This window comes from Meriones unguiculatus, chromosome 11 (genome assembly GCF_030254825.1).
Source record: "Meriones unguiculatus strain TT.TT164.6M chromosome 11, Bangor_MerUng_6.1, whole genome shotgun sequence".
In the NCBI taxonomy this organism is placed as follows: Eukaryota; Metazoa; Chordata; class Mammalia; order Rodentia; family Muridae; genus Meriones; species Meriones unguiculatus.
The window spans coordinates 1,686,933-1,702,597 of record NC_083359.1 but is presented as its reverse complement, the minus strand read 5'-3'; the positions used below and the strand labels follow the sequence as shown (position 1 = coordinate 1,702,597).

Genomic DNA, 15,665 nt, shown 5'->3' with positions numbered 1-15,665 from the left:
GCCGGCGGACCGAGGGCAGCCGCCAAGAGAGGGCCTCCCTGGAGTGGGAGGGACGCAGGAGTGGGCGGGGCGCGGGAAAGTGGGCGGGCCCGGGGCGTGGGCCGGGGTCCTGGTGGGAGGGGCCAGCGGAGTGGGCGGGCCCGGGGAGTGGGCGGTGCGGGGGAGTGGCCCCAGGGAGTGGGCGGGGCCCCGGGGTGGGCGGTGCAGGGGAGAGGGCGGGGCCCGGGGTGGGCGGTGCGGGGGAGTGGCCCCAGGGAGTGGGCGGAGCCCGGGTGGGCGGCCCGGGGAGTGGGCCGAGGGCAGAGGGCGGCGGGGGCGGCGCGCCGGGGGCCGTCCCGCCCCGAGGGCAGGCGCAGAAGCCCGGCCCCGCCCCGGCCCTCTGGGGCGGAGGCTGCCGGCTGAGTTCTGCTCCGGGTGCCTGCGAACCCGGGTGAGGGGCCGGGGCGCGGCGCGGCGGAGGTCCCGAGCCCGGGGGCTGGGCTGCTCCGGCCTTCTGACTCAGCCGCGCGTCCAGATTTCGGATTTCTCTCCTGGGCGGGGAGCGCGCAACTTCCTGGTTCCCGCCGAGACCCTCGCTGCCAGCTTCTGGCCGGCCGTGAGCCCCGCTGGCCCCGGGGCTCCTCCCTGGACTTACCTCGCCCCCGTCGGAGCCCATCCCTGCGTGGCGAGGTGCTTCTTGGACCGGGCCGAGTGGATCTCAGAGGGGCGTCGGGGCGGGGAGGCCTGCCGGAGGCGCCCTCGTCCTCCCAGGATGTCTGGCGCGGAGGACAGCCTCTATCCCTACGCGGACTACCTGGACTCCAGCCAGCTGCACATGGAGCCTGACGAGCTGGACACTCTGAGGGAAGGAGAGGACCCAGGTACCGGAGAGAGGCCGGGCAGGGACGGGCGGGGTCCTGGCCTCTGGCACCCACGCCCGCGGGCTTCTTTCCCTCTCAGCGGACCGAATGCACCCCTTCCTGGCCATCTACGACCTCCAGCCTCAGAGAGCCCACCCGCTGGTGTTCGCCCCTGGGGTCCCCGTGACAGCCCAGGTGGTGGGCACCGAGAGATACACCAGCGGATCCAAGGTGGCGGGGCGCTGCCAGGGAGGGGGGCCGAGGGGGGCCGGGGGAGACGGAAGACGCGACTTCGAGTTTTGACGCCCCAGGTGGGGACCTGTACGCTCTACTCCGTTCGTCTGAGTCACGGCGACTTTTCCTGGACCACCAAGAAGAAGTTCCGGCACTTTCAGGAGCTGCACCGGGACCTCCAGAGACACAAGGTCCTGATGAGTCTGCTCCCCCTGGCGCGGTGAGTGCTGCCCGAGAGGCAGGAGCCTCACCCGGAGCCCTGGGCCCCGGTTCCCCGAGACTGTCCCTGCTTGGTTCTCTTTGTCCATAGCACTGTGCCAATATTTCAGCCGGGCTGGGTGCACAAAATGCCCTCAGCGAACACCCCCACCCCCTACCCCCCCATCCTCCACCCCCTCCGTTCCCAGGATGGAGACCCTTTCTCCCACTCCAGGCCCCGTTCCCAGTGTTTCAGGCATCTGGCCCTGAGCCCTCTCTCCTCTCCTCTATAGCTTTGCTGTGGCCTCTTCTCCAGCCCGAGAGGCGGCCGGTGAGGACATCCCCTCCCTGCCCCGAGGAGGGTCTGAGGGCTCCAGACACAGAACCAGCAAGCAGGTATGAGGAAACTCCAGGTCCCGGAGCGAGGTGTGTAGCAGAAGGCTCTGGCTACATCTGTTTTCTCTCCTACCTCCCTTCAGAAATACCTGGAAAATTACCTCAACCGCCTCCTGACCATGTCTTTCTATCGAAATTATCATGCTATGGTAAGGTCTAGACACCCGGTGTCTCTCTTCTCTCTCCCACCTATTTTCTTCTTTTTAATAATCATAAACAAAACAGGGTGTTACTTTGTAACCCTGGCTTACCCCGAACTTACTATGTAACCGGGTTGGCTTTGAACTCACAGAGCTCCACCTGCCTGTGCCTTCCCAGTGCTGGGATTAAATGCGTGTGCCACCGCTGCCCTGGGATGAAGTGGATAGGGTCACAGGATCCTCAGGGGCCAAAGGGCAGATTAGTAGGGCTGAGGGGCTGAGAGCCCGGTCTCTCCTGAGCTGATTTCTTCCCCCGCAGACAGAGTTTCTGGAAGTCAGCCAACTCTCCTTTATCCCAGACCTTGGCTCCAAAGGACTGTGAGTGTGGGAGCCCTTCGCCCAGGCCTCCCCAGGCCTCACTCCCCGCGCTCCTGCTTGACAAGGAAGCACAGGTGCCCAGAGCCCCCAGCTTTCCTGATTGTCCCTGTAGGGAAGGGGTGATCCGGAAGCGCTCTGGCGGGCATCGAGTTCCTGGCTTCACCTGCTGTGGCCGAGACCAAGTGTGTTACCGATGGTCCAAGAGGTGAGGGCTGGAGCCGAGGGGGCTGGGTGGGCAGGGCTGGAGGGGAGCGGGGCTGGGTGGGCAGGTGGGGGGGCAGAGCTGAGGACCCGGTAATGCACATGCGCGGCCCTTCCGCTCAGGTGGCTGGTGGTGAAGGACTCCTTCCTGCTGTACATGCGCCTGGAGACCGGCGCCATCTCGTTTGTTCAGCTTTTCGACCCCGGCTTTGAAGTGCAGGTTGGGAAAAGGAGCACGGAGGTGCGGTATGGGGTGAGGATTGACACCTCGCACAGGTAAGAGCGCGCGGGTGTGGCTTCTGGGGGAGCAGAGCTTTAGGTAGGCAGGAGCTAGCCCTGTGTGAGGGAACTCCTGCAGTAGGGACTCTGCCACAGGGGCTTGGGACAGATGGGGAGGGGCTTCTCCCAGTTCCTGTCACCCCAGCTCCCAGGGACGCTGATGACCTCTTCTGGGTTGTCTGAGCGTCTTCACTCACACCCGTGCACATGCACAGAAGCAGACACGCAGACACAGACCCAGATACAGGGAGACACAGATGCACGCACACACAGACATGGTAACTTGTAAAAAACAAAAGTTGCTGGGCATGGCCGTGCACACCTGTAATCCCAGCCCTTGGGAGGCTGAGCTGGGAGGATAGACTCTGAAGAGCCTGAACTCTGGTGAAATTGTCTTACAAAAAAGGGAGAGAGAGGTCAGGCATGGTGGCGCAAACCTGTAATCCCAGCACTCCAGAGGTGGAGGCAGGCGGATCTCTGTGATCTAGTCTACAGAGTGAGTCCAGGACAGCCAGGGCTACGCAGAGAAACCCTGTCTCGAAAAACAAAAACAAAAACAAAACCCAACAACAACAAAAGCAAAAACAAACAAAAGAAGAAGGGAGAGTGGGCTGGAGGAAGGGACGGAGAGGAGGAGGAAGGAAACTGTGTCCACTTGAGAGCCTAGGAAATGCTGACCGCCTGGAGCCCGGCCGTGCCTGAAGCTGTGGCTCCAGCTTAGGGGCTGGTGGGGGAGTGAGGCAAGGTGGGAGCCATAGAAGGAGGTCCCTGGGCCAGCCCAGGCAGGAAGGGGAGAGATCTGAGGTGCCGCCTCCTGTTTCTTCCAGGTCCCTGATTCTCAAGTGCAGCAGCTACCGGCAGGCGAGGTGGTGGGGCCAGGAGATCACAGAGCTGGCGCAGGGGCCGGGCAGGGACTTCATACAGCTGCACCGGCACGACAGCTACGCCCCGGTCCGGCCCGGCACCCTGGCCCGGTGGTGAGCCCTGCTGCCCCTCCGAGCCTCTGGGTGGCTTTCCGCCCTCTCTGCCCTCGTGACCTACTTTTGCATGCTCATCTCCCTGACTCCTAACCTCTCCAACCACCGTGATTTGCCCGCTTTTCCTCGTCTGTCACATCCCTGACTCTTAGGAGGCCGTCAGCCACAGCCAGCTTGTGTGTGGAGAAGCACCCCACGTCCTCCGATTTGTCCTGGCGCTTAAATAATAAGCATTTAACTCTGCCTGCCATGTGCCCGTCCAGGGCTGGCACTGAGTCACGGGCTTCCGTGGTTTAGAGAGGAAGTGATCTAACTATAGACCAGGGTGAAGCTGCCCGAGCACCCCGAGGGGAGGCCGTCAGGACAGGCCTCCAGGCGGGCATCCTCCAGCAGGGCACCCCTGAGGGTGGGTCCGTTAGTAAGCTGGGGAAGGTGGAGGTGAGAGTCCAGGCAGAGGGCGCAGAAGCTTGGGGTCGGCGAAGGGAGGACCACCGCTGGAGCCGGAGGGCACCCAGGGAAGGGCCCGCACTTGGTGGCTCCAGGTCTCGCTAACGCCAGGAGGTTGACTTTCCACAGGCAAAAGTGGGCAGGAAAGGACATTTTCGTCGAGGCAGTGTTGAGGGTTCGTTTGTTTTTGTTGCCTTAATTTTGCAGTGTTGAGGACTAAAGCTAGGGTTGCCACGTGTGCTAGGCAAGCATTGTACCTAAAGTGTGTGCGCGTGTGCGTGTGTGTGCGCATGTGTGTGCGCGTGTGCGTGTGTGTGCGTGTGTGTGCGCGTGTGTGTGTGTGTGCGCATGTGCGTGTGCGTGCGCATGTGCTCATGTGTGCGTGTGTGTGTGTGTGTGTGTGTGTGTGTGTGTGAGAGAGAGAGAGAGAGAGAGAGAGATGATTGCCCTTTGGTCCCTCCCTTCCTTTATCATTCTCCACTTTTAAAATTGTATGCTGTTGTGTGTAGGTGTTTTATGTGCATTTATAGCTCTGTTCCACACTCACGCCTGCTGTGCCCTGGAGGCCAGAGTAGGGATGGCTGTGAGCCACCGTATGGATAACTGGGAATTGAACTTGGGTCTTCCGCAAGAGCGAGTGCCCTTACCCACTGTGCCATCTCTCCAGCACCTCCATTTGGGTTTTTGAGATAGGGTTTCTTCTTGAACCTGGAGCTCACGATTTGACTAGACTGGCCGGGCAGCAAGGCCCCAGATCTGCTAGGCTCACCTGCCCGTCGCCCTGGCCCTGGGCTCACACACGTGCACTGCTCTGCCTGGCCTTTTTGTTTTATCGCTAAGGATTTGAACTCCGGTCCTCATGCTCACACAGCAAGCACCTTAAGCCATTGAGCCCAGCACCCACTGCCTTTTGCTGTGTCTGTGTGTAACGTTTTACTGATGAGGTATCTCTCCAATCCTCCTAGCTAGTTTTAAACTTTTTTGTTTGTTCATTTCTTTTGTTTGTTTGCTTTGTTTTTTCCAGACAGGGCCTCTCTGTGTAGCCCTGGCTGTCCTGTACTGGATTTGTAGACCAGGCTGGCCTCCGGCTCACAGAGATCTGCCTGCCTCCGCCTGCCAGTGCTGGGATTCCAGGCGTGACCACTGCACCTGGCTATTCATTCATTGTTGATGTTCTGAGACAGGGTCTCACTGTGTAGTCAGTGATGACCTTGACCTGCTGGCCTCCCTGCCTCCACTCCCAAGCGCTGGGATCCCAGGCTTGTGCCACCATGCCTGGCTGTGTCTCACTGTGATGTAGGACTGGAAGTCAAAATGTAGACCAGGCTGGTCTTGAACCAGAGGTCATCCTCCTGCTTCAGCCTCCTGCCTGTTGGGATTATGGGTGCATGCCGTGGCTGCACATGGCTGAGGTTTATTGGTTTATTTTCACTGTATGTGTTTTGCATGTATGTGTGTGTACCACATGCGTGCCCAGGTCTCCAGGAGGCCAGGGGAGGGCGTTGTAGTGTCCATGGAGGCCAGGGGAGGTGCGGAGCTGGAGTAGGCTGCACTCGGGGGTGGGAACTGAATCCAGCGCTGGACGAGCAGCCAGTGCTCTTTCCCACGGAGCCGTTTCTCTAGCCCTAGTTTACCTGTTTTTGATACACCAAAAGCTTTTGATACACCAAGCTTTTGTGTAGAGCTTCCTATGTAAGAACGAAGTGTGATGGGTCCTATGAGCTCTAATAGCGCAGTTGTCTTGATTTTATACATGAGGAAAAGGAGGCGAGGAGGCTTGGGTCACTTGTCCAGGGTCATATAGCCTGGGAACAGTGGAGCTGGGATTTGCATGCCTGCAAGCAGTCAGCATCAAGACTGCTCTTTATCTCCCCCCAAGACTGAAAAATCAAATGAAAGGGTGTAGCTCGGAGGTAGAGGATTTGCCTGTCTCCAGGGAGACTGGGCCTGTTCAGCAGCAGTGAGCGTGCGTGCAGGACAGTGACTCTGGGCCTGATCACCAGCAGTGTGTGTGTATGTGTGTGTGAGCAGGACAGTGACTCTTGGCCTGATCACCAGCAGTGTGTGTGTTTGGGGGGGTGAGCAGGACAGTGACGTGATCAATACAGAACTCAGCTCTCTGTGGCGGTGGACACTGTAATCCCAGCATGTGAGAGACAGACATGGGGACTGACCCAGGACAGCCTGGACTACACAGAATGGTAGGCCAGCCAGGTCAAGACCCTCCCTTAAAATAAAAACAGACACACAGGACAGTTGACACGGCCATTCGTTCCCCCTGCTCCTTCACAGCCCCTCCGGTCGGCTGAATGCTCTTTCCAGAGGTAACCTTGGCAACAGCCTTGTGTCCTTGTCATCTGTGTGTTTTCACAGGCACGTGGCTGTGGTGCTTCTTGCTTTAATGTACATTTAGAGATTTGACATTTAGGTGCCTTTTTTTCTGTCTTAAATATAATGTCCCCCACAAACATAATCTTGCCTAAGTATTTGGAATAAGTATTCCAAGAAATCCAGTTGCAGCTGGTGCAGCGGCCCAGCAGGTGAGGCCGCCCTGTCTGGCGTGACGACCGGAGGCCCATCCCTGGGATCCAGTGTGGGATGACTGACGGCTAAAATTGTCCACAGATGAGCTATGAACCATGTGCCTCCCCACAAAATAACTCCATGTGGTCGAAATGTTTTCTAAGTACAGGTCAGGTGTGAAGGCACACGCCTTTAATCCCAGCACTTAGGGAGGCAGGGGCAGGTGTGTGTCTCTGAGTTCAAGTCCAGCCTGTTCTACAGAGAGGGTTCCAACTAGCAGACTGCATAGTGAGTTTCTGTCAAAAAAACACAAGTCACTGTATGTGTTTAATGGTATTAGAGTGTGCACTGAAGAAAACAAAACACGGAAGCGTATGTTGGGCCGGATGCAGGGCAGCGTAACTTCTGCCGTGCCCACAGTCCTGAATTCTATCCCTGGCGGTTCAGAAAACAAGCCCAACACAGTGTGTGCTTTTGACATTTTCACGGATACTGCCGACTCAGAAAAAGTCAGTGTAATCAACCTGGCACGGTGGCACAAGCCTGTAGTCCCAGCAAGGCCGCCTGGACTCTCCCATGAGACCCTGTCTTAAAATGCGGGGCAGGAAGTCAATGGCCAGTTGCTGTGGTCTGTGAGAATACCCATTTCTTCATGTGCTGATACCGTGTTAAAAGGTGGTTTTAATTCCTGGTTTCTGTTTTGCTGTTTGTTCTGTTGAGACAAGGTCTCCTGTAGTCCAGGCTGGCCTCAGCTTCACAGTGACCTTCCTGCCTTCGCCTGCTGAGTGTGGAGATTACAGATGTGAAGCACCAAGCCTGGCAAAAGGGACTGCTTCCTTTTTAAAAGTTATTTAAATTGTTTTGTTCGTTTTTTTGAGACAGGGTTTCTCTGTGTAGCCTTGGCTATCCTGGAACTGGCTCTATAGACCAGGCTGGTGGTCCACTGGCCTCTGCCTCCCAGTGCTAGGATTAATTCCTGGGCCCCCACTGCCCAGCAAGTTTTTAATTTTAAGCCAGGCATGGTGGCACATGCATTTGGTCTCAGCGCTTGGGAGGCAGAGGCAGTTGGAGTTCTGTGAATTGGAGGCTAGCCTGGTCTATATAGTATGTTCCAGGGCAGCCAGGGCTATATGTGGAGACCCAAAATAATTATTTAAGTGTAATTTTTAAAAATTTCTATTTATTTTTATTTTCTGTGTATTCGTGTTTTCCCTGCATGTGTCTGTGCATGTGTCAGATTCCCTGGATCTGGAGTCACAGACAGTTGTGAGCTGCCTTGTGGGTGCTGGAAAACGAACCCGGGTCCTCTGGAAGAGCAACCAGTGCTCTTAACCCCTGAGCCATCTCTCCAGCTCCCAATTTTATTCATTTATTTATTTTTGGTAGTGTGTGTGTGTGTGTATAACCCTTTCTCTACCACAGCTCTTTTTTTTTTTTTGTTTTGTTTTGTTTTTGTTTTTTTGAGACAAGGTCTTACTGTGTATCCCTGGACAGCCTGGAAATTGCTGTGTAGACCAGGCTGGCCTTGAACTCACAGAGATCCACCAGCCTCTGCCTCCGAGTGCTGGAATTAATGTCGTGTGCTCCTACACTAGGCTTGTATTTTGGTATTTTTGAGACAGAGTCTTCCTATTGGCCCAAGCTTGTTTGGACGTCAGTGATCCTCTGGCCCCAGCCCGCAATTGCGCGCCTGTACACCCCGCCCTGCTCTAGCTTCCTGCGCGTTAGTGGGCAGAGCACCTTTCTCTGTGACTGACCATCTCAGTGTCTGCTGGGAGCTCTCAGGCCCCAGTCTTTGCTCAGTGTCGGGCTGGCTTCCATGTTTTCTTTTGTCTGACTTTCTCTGTTTTTCTGGAGCTCCTTATTAGCCTCCTGATTCTTGGTCAGTGTCTTTATTGTGTGGTTGGTCATTTGCATTTGGCTCACACTGGCACATCACACTATTAACCCCACTAAATGGACCAGATACAATCTAACCTCTTGATCATTCCTGATCTTTGACACCTCTAACCCATGACTATCCTTCGGTCTTCACTCTCCAGAGCTTTCTGGCTTCTGACTCCCCTGACCTTGGCTTGGCCCTCCCCCAGGTTTGTGAATGGGGCAGGTTACTTTGCTGCTGTGGCGGATGCCATCCTGCGAGCTCACGAGGAGATTTTCATCACAGACTGGTGGTGAGTGAGATCAGGTCGGGGCAGAAGGAGAGTGGAGAGTGTGGAGTCTGCGGCAGAGCAGAGCTGGGCACTGGCAAGGGAGGCAGAGCAGGGCTGGGCACGGGCCAGAGAGGCAGAGCCTAGCCGGGCACCAGTGAGGGAGGCAGGCTGTTTGCCTTTAGCCCAGCTTGTCTCTTACCCCGCATCTAGGCTGAGTCCTGAGATCTACCTGAAGCGCCCGGCCCATTCAGACGACTGGAGACTGGACGTTATGCTCAAGAGGAAGGCGGTGAGGAGTGCCCGGCTGCGGGTGGGGTGGCTGGAAAGATTGCAGCAGGAGTCTTCCGAACCGGAGAGTGGGAATCTGAGGCCTCGGGACCAGGAAATGTGCCCCTCGGGGTTCAGGATCTATCAGATATCACCTCGGGTCCCTCTTCCGTCGTAGCATGGACTGGGGCCGCTCAGACCCTTCCCTGGTTGTGCTGTCTGGCAGCGTAGATGTTTGCGTCTCTTTTGTGAGCAACAGCACAAGTTTCAGTGCAAAAACACAGCACGTCATGCAACAAGCATTTGTGAGTGTTTTGTCTTTAGGACAGGGACTCACTCTGTAGCCTGGGCTGACCTGGAACTTTATAGGTAGCCCAGGCTGGCCTCGAATTCTTGGAGGTCTGCCTGCCCCTGCCTCCTGAGTGCTGGGATTAAAGGCCTGTGACAGCAACCTGGCATTTGTGAGTGTTGACAAGAGGAAGGGTACATGGATGACGGAGGAGGATGAATGGATAGATACTAGAAAACAAAATGGGGGAGAGGAGGGCCAGAGAGATGGCTCAGAGGTTAAGAGCGCTGGTTGCTCTTCCAGAGGTCTTGAGTTCAATTCCCAGCACCCACACAGTGGCTCACAGCTATCTATAGTGAGATCTGGTGCCCTCTGCTGGTGTGCAGGCACACATGTAGGCCGAACACTACACATAATAGATACATCTTTAAAAAAAAATGGTCATGGTGGCACCCAACTGTAACCCCAGCGCTCTGGAGATGGAGACAAAAGATTAGGAGTTGAAGGCTAGCCTTGGCTATATCCTGAGTATTATACCGACCTAGATGAAAGACTGGTCCAAAGGAAAAAAAAAAAAAAATGAACAGGGAGAGGAATGGAGGGATATGAGTGGGAAGGTGGAGGGGCCATGTAAGAGTGACAGACAGTGTGTAAGATGGCGAGCCAGTAGGTGGGAAGGCGGCCGGCTAGGTTGGGAAAGGTAGGTGGACAGATGGGTGGTGGGCTCACGTTTGCTGGATGCGCCCAGGTAGGGTGGAGGGACACAGGAATCCTGAGCGGTTGACTGTCCCACTCCCTCCCAGGAAGAAGGTGTCCGCGTCTCTATACTGCTGTTCAAGGAAGTGGAGCTGGCCCTGGGCATCAACAGCGGCTACAGTAAGAGGACGCTCATGCTGCTGCACCCCAACATAAAGGTGACGCTTGGCCGGAGGCCCTTCCTCCGCTGCAGCCACGCCCGGCCTCCCGCCTGAGCCCTCCCGGTGCCCTCCTTCACTGCCAGGCGATTAAGCCCTCCCGGTGCCCTCCTTCACTGCCAGGTGATGCGCCACCCGGACCTTGTGACGCTGTGGGCCCATCACGAGAAGCTCCTGGTAGTAGACCAGGCAGTGGCTTTCTTGGGGGGGCTGGACCTTGCCTATGGCCGCTGGGATGACATGCGGTACCGGCTGACTGACCTGGGGGACCCCTCCAAAGCTGGACATCCACAGGTAACCGCCCCAGGGCCACCCTGAGCTCTCCCAAACCCAGGTGCTCTGAGTTCACACCCTCCCAGAGCTGCTGGTTGGTAGCCTTTCCGCATCTCTGAGGAGCCACTTTTGAGACAGGATCCAGTTGTGTAACTCAAGCTAGCCTCAAACTTCGCACCCTCCCGTCTCAGCTTCCAGATCGCTGAGATTATAGATTTGTGCCACTCTGTCCATCAAGAAATGCCTTTCAGGGCTGGAGAGATGGCTCAGTGGCTAAGAGCGCCATCTGTTCTTCCAAAGGACCTGGGTTCAATTCCCAGCACCCACATGGCAGCTCACAACTGTCTGTAACCTCAGTTTCAAGGGATCTGACACCTTCACACTAATGCACATAAAATAAATAAATTATTGAAAAAAAAAAGGAAAAAAGGAATGCCTTTCAGCCAGTGGAGGTGGTGCACGCCTGTAATCCCAGCAGGCGGAGGCAGTGAGGCAGAGGCAGCAGATCTCTGAGAGTTCGAGGCCAGCCTGGTCTACAGAGCTAGTTCCAGCCAAGGCTACACAGAGAAACAAAACAAAACGAAACAAAAGAAATGGCCTTCAAAATACTATAACCAGCTTGTCATGTGGTCCACATCTGTAATCTCAGCTCTGGGGAAGGTCAGGCAGGAGGATTTCAAGTTTGAGGCTGGCCTGGGCTCCACAGTGAGGAGTTGAATGGGGAGGCTGAGGCGTCCGACTCTGGTGCAGGGCACACATCTGTCCCCCTTGGGCCCGGTCCCACGATCTCACCGTGCCTGGCTGTGGTGTATTCTTCACACAGACCCCCACAGCAGGTGCAGACCCCGTGGCCGCCCCAGACCTCTCGCACAACCAGTTCTTCTGGCTGGGAAAGGACTACAGCAACCTCATCACCAAGGACTGGGTGCAGCTGGACCGGCCTTTTGAAGGTGAGGCGCCCTCCCCCAAGGCTGCAGCCGGCAGGAGGGGAGGACGGAAGCTGGATGAAATGGCCCAGAACCACGGAGCCTTTCCTCTGGAATCTCCTCCCTTTTCCTCCTCCTCCTGGTTAGGGCTTCTGTGGCTGTGATGAAACCACGACCAAAAGCAAACTGGGTGGGAAAGAATTTATTTGGCTTTTATTTCCCCATCACTGTTCATTATCAAAGGAAGTCAGGACAGGAACTCACAGGGCAGGAACCTGGAGGCAGGAGCTGATGCAGAGGCTGTGGAGTGTGCTGCCCACTGGCTTGCTCCCCTGGCTTGCTCAGCCTGAGTTCTTAGAGACCCCAGGACCACCAGCCCCGGGATGGCCCCATCCACGGTGGGCCGGGCCCTCCCCCATCAATCTCTGAGTGTAAATGCCTTGCAGGTTTGCCTAACCTTACGGAGCCTCTTCTAACTGAGGCTCCCTCCTCTCTGATGACTGTGGCTTGAGTCAAGTTTACAAAAACGGGGCTAGCGGCAGGATTCCCCGGCACACTAGTCCTGACTCCCCACGCCACTCTCCTGGGCCTCCCAGATTTCATCGACAGGGAGACCATGCCCAGGATGCCGTGGCGGGATGTTGGCGTGGTGGTACACGGTGCAGCTGCCCGGGACCTGGCCCGGCACTTCATCCAGCGCTGGAACTTCACCAAGGTGCCGGCTCCTCCCTAGGGGACTGGAGGGGGGGGAGGGGAGGCCAAGGTGCCAGCTCCTCCCTAGGGGACTGGAGGGGGGGGAGGGGAGGCCAAGGTGCCAGCTCCTCCCTAGGGGACTGGAGGGGGAGGGGAAGGCCAAGTGCAGAGCACCACCTTCTGCTGACTCGGCTCTTCACGGCAGACCATCAAGGCCAAGTACAAGACACCCGTGTACCCCTTCCTGCTGCCCAAGTCCACCAGCACCGCAAACTGTCTCCCTTTCACAATCCCAGGCGGGCAGTGCACCCGGGTGCAGGTCAGTCAGCCCCTTCCTCCCTCCCGTCAGCCCACGCTGCCTGCCTGCTCTCCCGGAGAGCGCCTCTCCACTCCCCGGCCCAGCCTGTGCCTCCTTCCCTGGGTTTGCACCATCCCATAGGTCTTGAGGTCCGTGGACCGGTGGTCGGCAGGGACTTCAGAGAACTCCATCCTCAACGCCTACCTGCACACCATCCGGGAGAGCCAGCACTTTCTCTACATCGAGGTGACTGGAGGGACGCTGGGAGGGGTCCCAGGAGAGGGGCTGGGCATGGCAGCAGGTAGGGACAGCCTTTGGGGCTGGCTTGACTGGTGTGACGGAAACGCAGGCCCTTGGCCTGGGGGCAGAGGTCGGAGTTAGGACGCTTGCTCTCTGGTCCCTGCCCAGAATCAGTTCTTCATCAGCTGCGCAGATGGACGCACAGTCCTCAACAAGGTGGGCGATGAGATTGTGGACAGGATCCTGAAGGCCCACAAGTAAGGATGGTGGAAACCCCGGCCTTGTTTAGGCCCAGGTGGAGGGGTGGAGCTCCTTTCGGGGACTATCACCGCTCTGACCTTCCTACCTCCCAGGCAGGGCCAGTGTTTCCGGGTCTACGTGCTTTTGCCTCTGCTGCCTGGCTTTGAGGGGGACATCTCCACAGGGGGTGGTAACTCCATCCAGGCCATTCTCCACTTCACTTACAGGTGAGCGGCTCCCCTTCAGCCCGCCCTTCCACCCTGTCCTGATGGCCCCTTCCTGCAGGAAGGCTAGGCCTGGCTCATCTTCCTTCCTCAGCCTCTGCCTTCCTCACGCTTTCTTCTCTCTCAGGACCCTGTGTCGTGGGGAATATTCAATCTTACATCGTCTCAAAGCAGCCAGTGAGTGTGAAAGGCTCAGACCCTGGACCCCTGGCCGGGAGGTGGCTTGGGTGGCTGGAGGCCTGGCAGCCGGGGAGGCCACCCAGACTGCAGGTGGCCTTTCACTGCTGGGGGTGAGGGTGGGATGGGGCACCCTCTGCTCACTGCCCCTCCCCATCTCTCTCGTGCGCAGTGGGGACGGCGTGGCGGGATTACGTGTCCATCTGTGGGCTTCGCACACATGGAGAGCTGGGCGGGCACCCGATCTCCGAGCTCATCTACATCCACAGCAAGATGCTCATTGCGGATGACAGGACGGTCATCATCGGTCAGTGCTGCACCCGGCTCCCTATGAGGGAAGGCTGGGTGGGTCAGAGGGTACCAGTCTGCAGCCTAGGCTGGCTGTGGGCGCCTCAGGCTCTGGTCAAGGTGCCGAGGTGCTGGGAATGCGCCCTGGGCCCAGGCAGACACAGCGTCTCCTTGAACTCATCCCAGGCTCCGCGAACATCAATGACAGGAGCTTGCTGGGGAAGCGGGACAGTGAGCTCGCCATTCTCATTGAGGACACGGAAATGGAGCCATCCCTCATGGACGGGGTGGGGTACCAGGCAGGCAGGTTCGCCCTGAGTCTGCGGAAACACTGCTTCAGGTGGGAGTCGGGTGCGGGCGCATGGGAGGGCCTGCTCTTGGGGAGGTGGGAGTCAGGTGCGGGTGCATGGGAGGGCCTGCTCTTGGGGAGGTAGGAGTCGGGTGCGGGTGCATGGGAGGGCCTGCTCTTGGGGAGGTGGGAGTCGGGTGTGGGTGCATGGGAGGGCCTGCTCTTGGGGAGGTGTCCTAGAACTGGTCTAGATTTCTTCCCAGACTCATCCAGTTAAACTCTTAGACAATTGGAGACACGCATACATACACACTTTGTAATGGTTTGTGATTTTTTTTGAGACCGAAGTTGCTATGTAGCACGGGCTGACCTTGAACTCTTGAGCCTCCTGCCTCTGCCTTTCAAGTGCTGGGATTATAGGCAAAAGTTAACCTTGTCTAGCTAAAGGAACTGTTTAAATCATCAGAGTAAAGATAAAACCAAAGCTCCATTGGGTTCACCGACCCTTCTGTTTACTGTCTATCCCATCTGTTTGGAAGCACCAAACAGATTCTCTAAGGAGCTTAATTTGGCCCGTTGGGACCGTTCTTCCACAGTGTGATTCTCGGGGCAAATGCCCGGCCAGACCTGGACCTCAGAGACCCTGTCTGTGATGACTTCTTCCAGCTGTGGCAAGACACAGCGGAGAATAATGCCAGCATCTATGAGCAGGTAGGAGCTGGGGCCTGAGGAGTTGATGGCTTACCCTGCCTAGAAGGAAATGAGGGGCTGAGGGGAGCACTTCCTGTTGGGGGGTCCAGCCCAGGCAGCTCACCCCCGGGTTGTCAAATCTCCTCCCTAGATCTTCCGCTGCCTGCCATCCAATGCCACCCGTTCCCTGCGGACGCTCCGGGAGTATGTGGCTGTGGAGCCCCTGGCCACAGTCAGCCCTTCTTTGGCTCAGTCTGAGCTTGCCCACGTCCAGGGCCACCTAGTTCACTTCCCCCTCAAGTTCCTGGAGGACGAGTCCTTGTTGCCCCCACTGGGAAGCAAGGAGGGCATGATCCCTTTAGAAGTGTGGACATAGCTGGGGCCCCGAGCGGCCACATTTCTTAGCCACTGGGCTCCGCTGGGCCTGGATCCTTGCCCCAAACCCTGAGCTCCAAGGGCGCTGCCCTTTGACCTCTGGGGAGGACAACTCTGAGTCCTAGAGAATCACAGAGGACCTTCACTGGAGCAGTAGCCAAAGGGAGCACTCCCGAACCTGGCCCGGTGATCCAGGAGTTCTAGAGACGCTTGTCTCCTGCGACTGAGTTCAGACCACTACCCCACAGAACCCTGATCCCTCTAGGAGGCTGAGGGAGGCCCAGCCTGCTACTGCAGGAAAAGGGGCTCCTGTCCAGGGGCCCTTTCATCTCACTCCTCCTCCTGGCCTCCTGCCCCAGGGCCCCTCCCAGCCCATGCAGCCGAGATGGAGTGTAGCCCCACCGAGGTGGTGGGAAGGACACCGTCACTGCCTCCAGCAGCCTGCTGACGACACTAACTTTGCACCAGCTCATCACGCATTTCATAATAAACTGTAGAAAAGGCCTGCGTCTCTTCTTGATGGAGTTGTCTTAGGCGCTCCCTGCCTGCACGAGGCGCCCATCCCACCTTCTCCCTGCCTCACTCCTCCTTTCCTCCTTCTGTCTGCATCTTAGTACTCCTCCTCCCACCCCTGGGGAGACAGGGCTTCTCTGTGTAGCCCTGGCTGTCCTGGAATACACTCTGTAGGCCAGGATGGCCTTGTACTCACAGAGATCC

The 15,665-nt window shown here is 57.4% G+C and overlaps 1 protein-coding gene across 1 annotated transcript; it reads left to right on the top strand.

The window, feature by feature from the left end:
• The first annotated feature begins 406 nt into the window (after positions 1-406).
• Pld2 (phospholipase D2) lies at positions 407-15,451 on the top strand. Its single transcript, XM_021651611.2, has 24 exons — positions 407-860; positions 940-1,070; positions 1,151-1,293; positions 1,565-1,667; positions 1,751-1,816; positions 2,127-2,185; positions 2,298-2,390; positions 2,510-2,662; positions 3,493-3,642; positions 8,703-8,786; positions 8,976-9,054; positions 10,125-10,235; positions 10,359-10,529; positions 11,332-11,458; positions 12,031-12,149; positions 12,333-12,446; positions 12,567-12,671; positions 12,834-12,922; positions 13,019-13,132; positions 13,257-13,306; positions 13,479-13,613; positions 13,781-13,934; positions 14,480-14,594; positions 14,725-15,451. The coding sequence occupies exons 1-24, from the start codon at positions 752-754 to the stop codon at positions 14,947-14,949; spliced, it is 2,799 nt and encodes a 932-aa protein (XP_021507286.1). The 5' UTR covers positions 407-751; the 3' UTR covers positions 14,950-15,451.
• Positions 15,452-15,665: the final 214 nt, after the last annotated feature.

What these genes read in the sequence shown, in the direction of transcription:
- Pld2 (XM_021651611.2), top strand. Translation starts at nt 752, where the DNA reads ATGTCTGGCGCGGAGGACAGCCTCTATCCCTACGCGGACTACCTGGAC. An exon ending in GGCAGTGCACCCGGGTGCAG is followed by an intron (nt 12,447 to 12,566) that starts GTCAGTCAGCCC and finishes ACCATCCCATAG; the next exon opens with GTCTTGAGGTCCGTGGACCG. An exon ending in AGCACTTTCTCTACATCGAG is followed by an intron (nt 12,672 to 12,833) that starts GTGACTGGAGGG and finishes GTCCCTGCCCAG; the next exon opens with AATCAGTTCTTCATCAGCTG.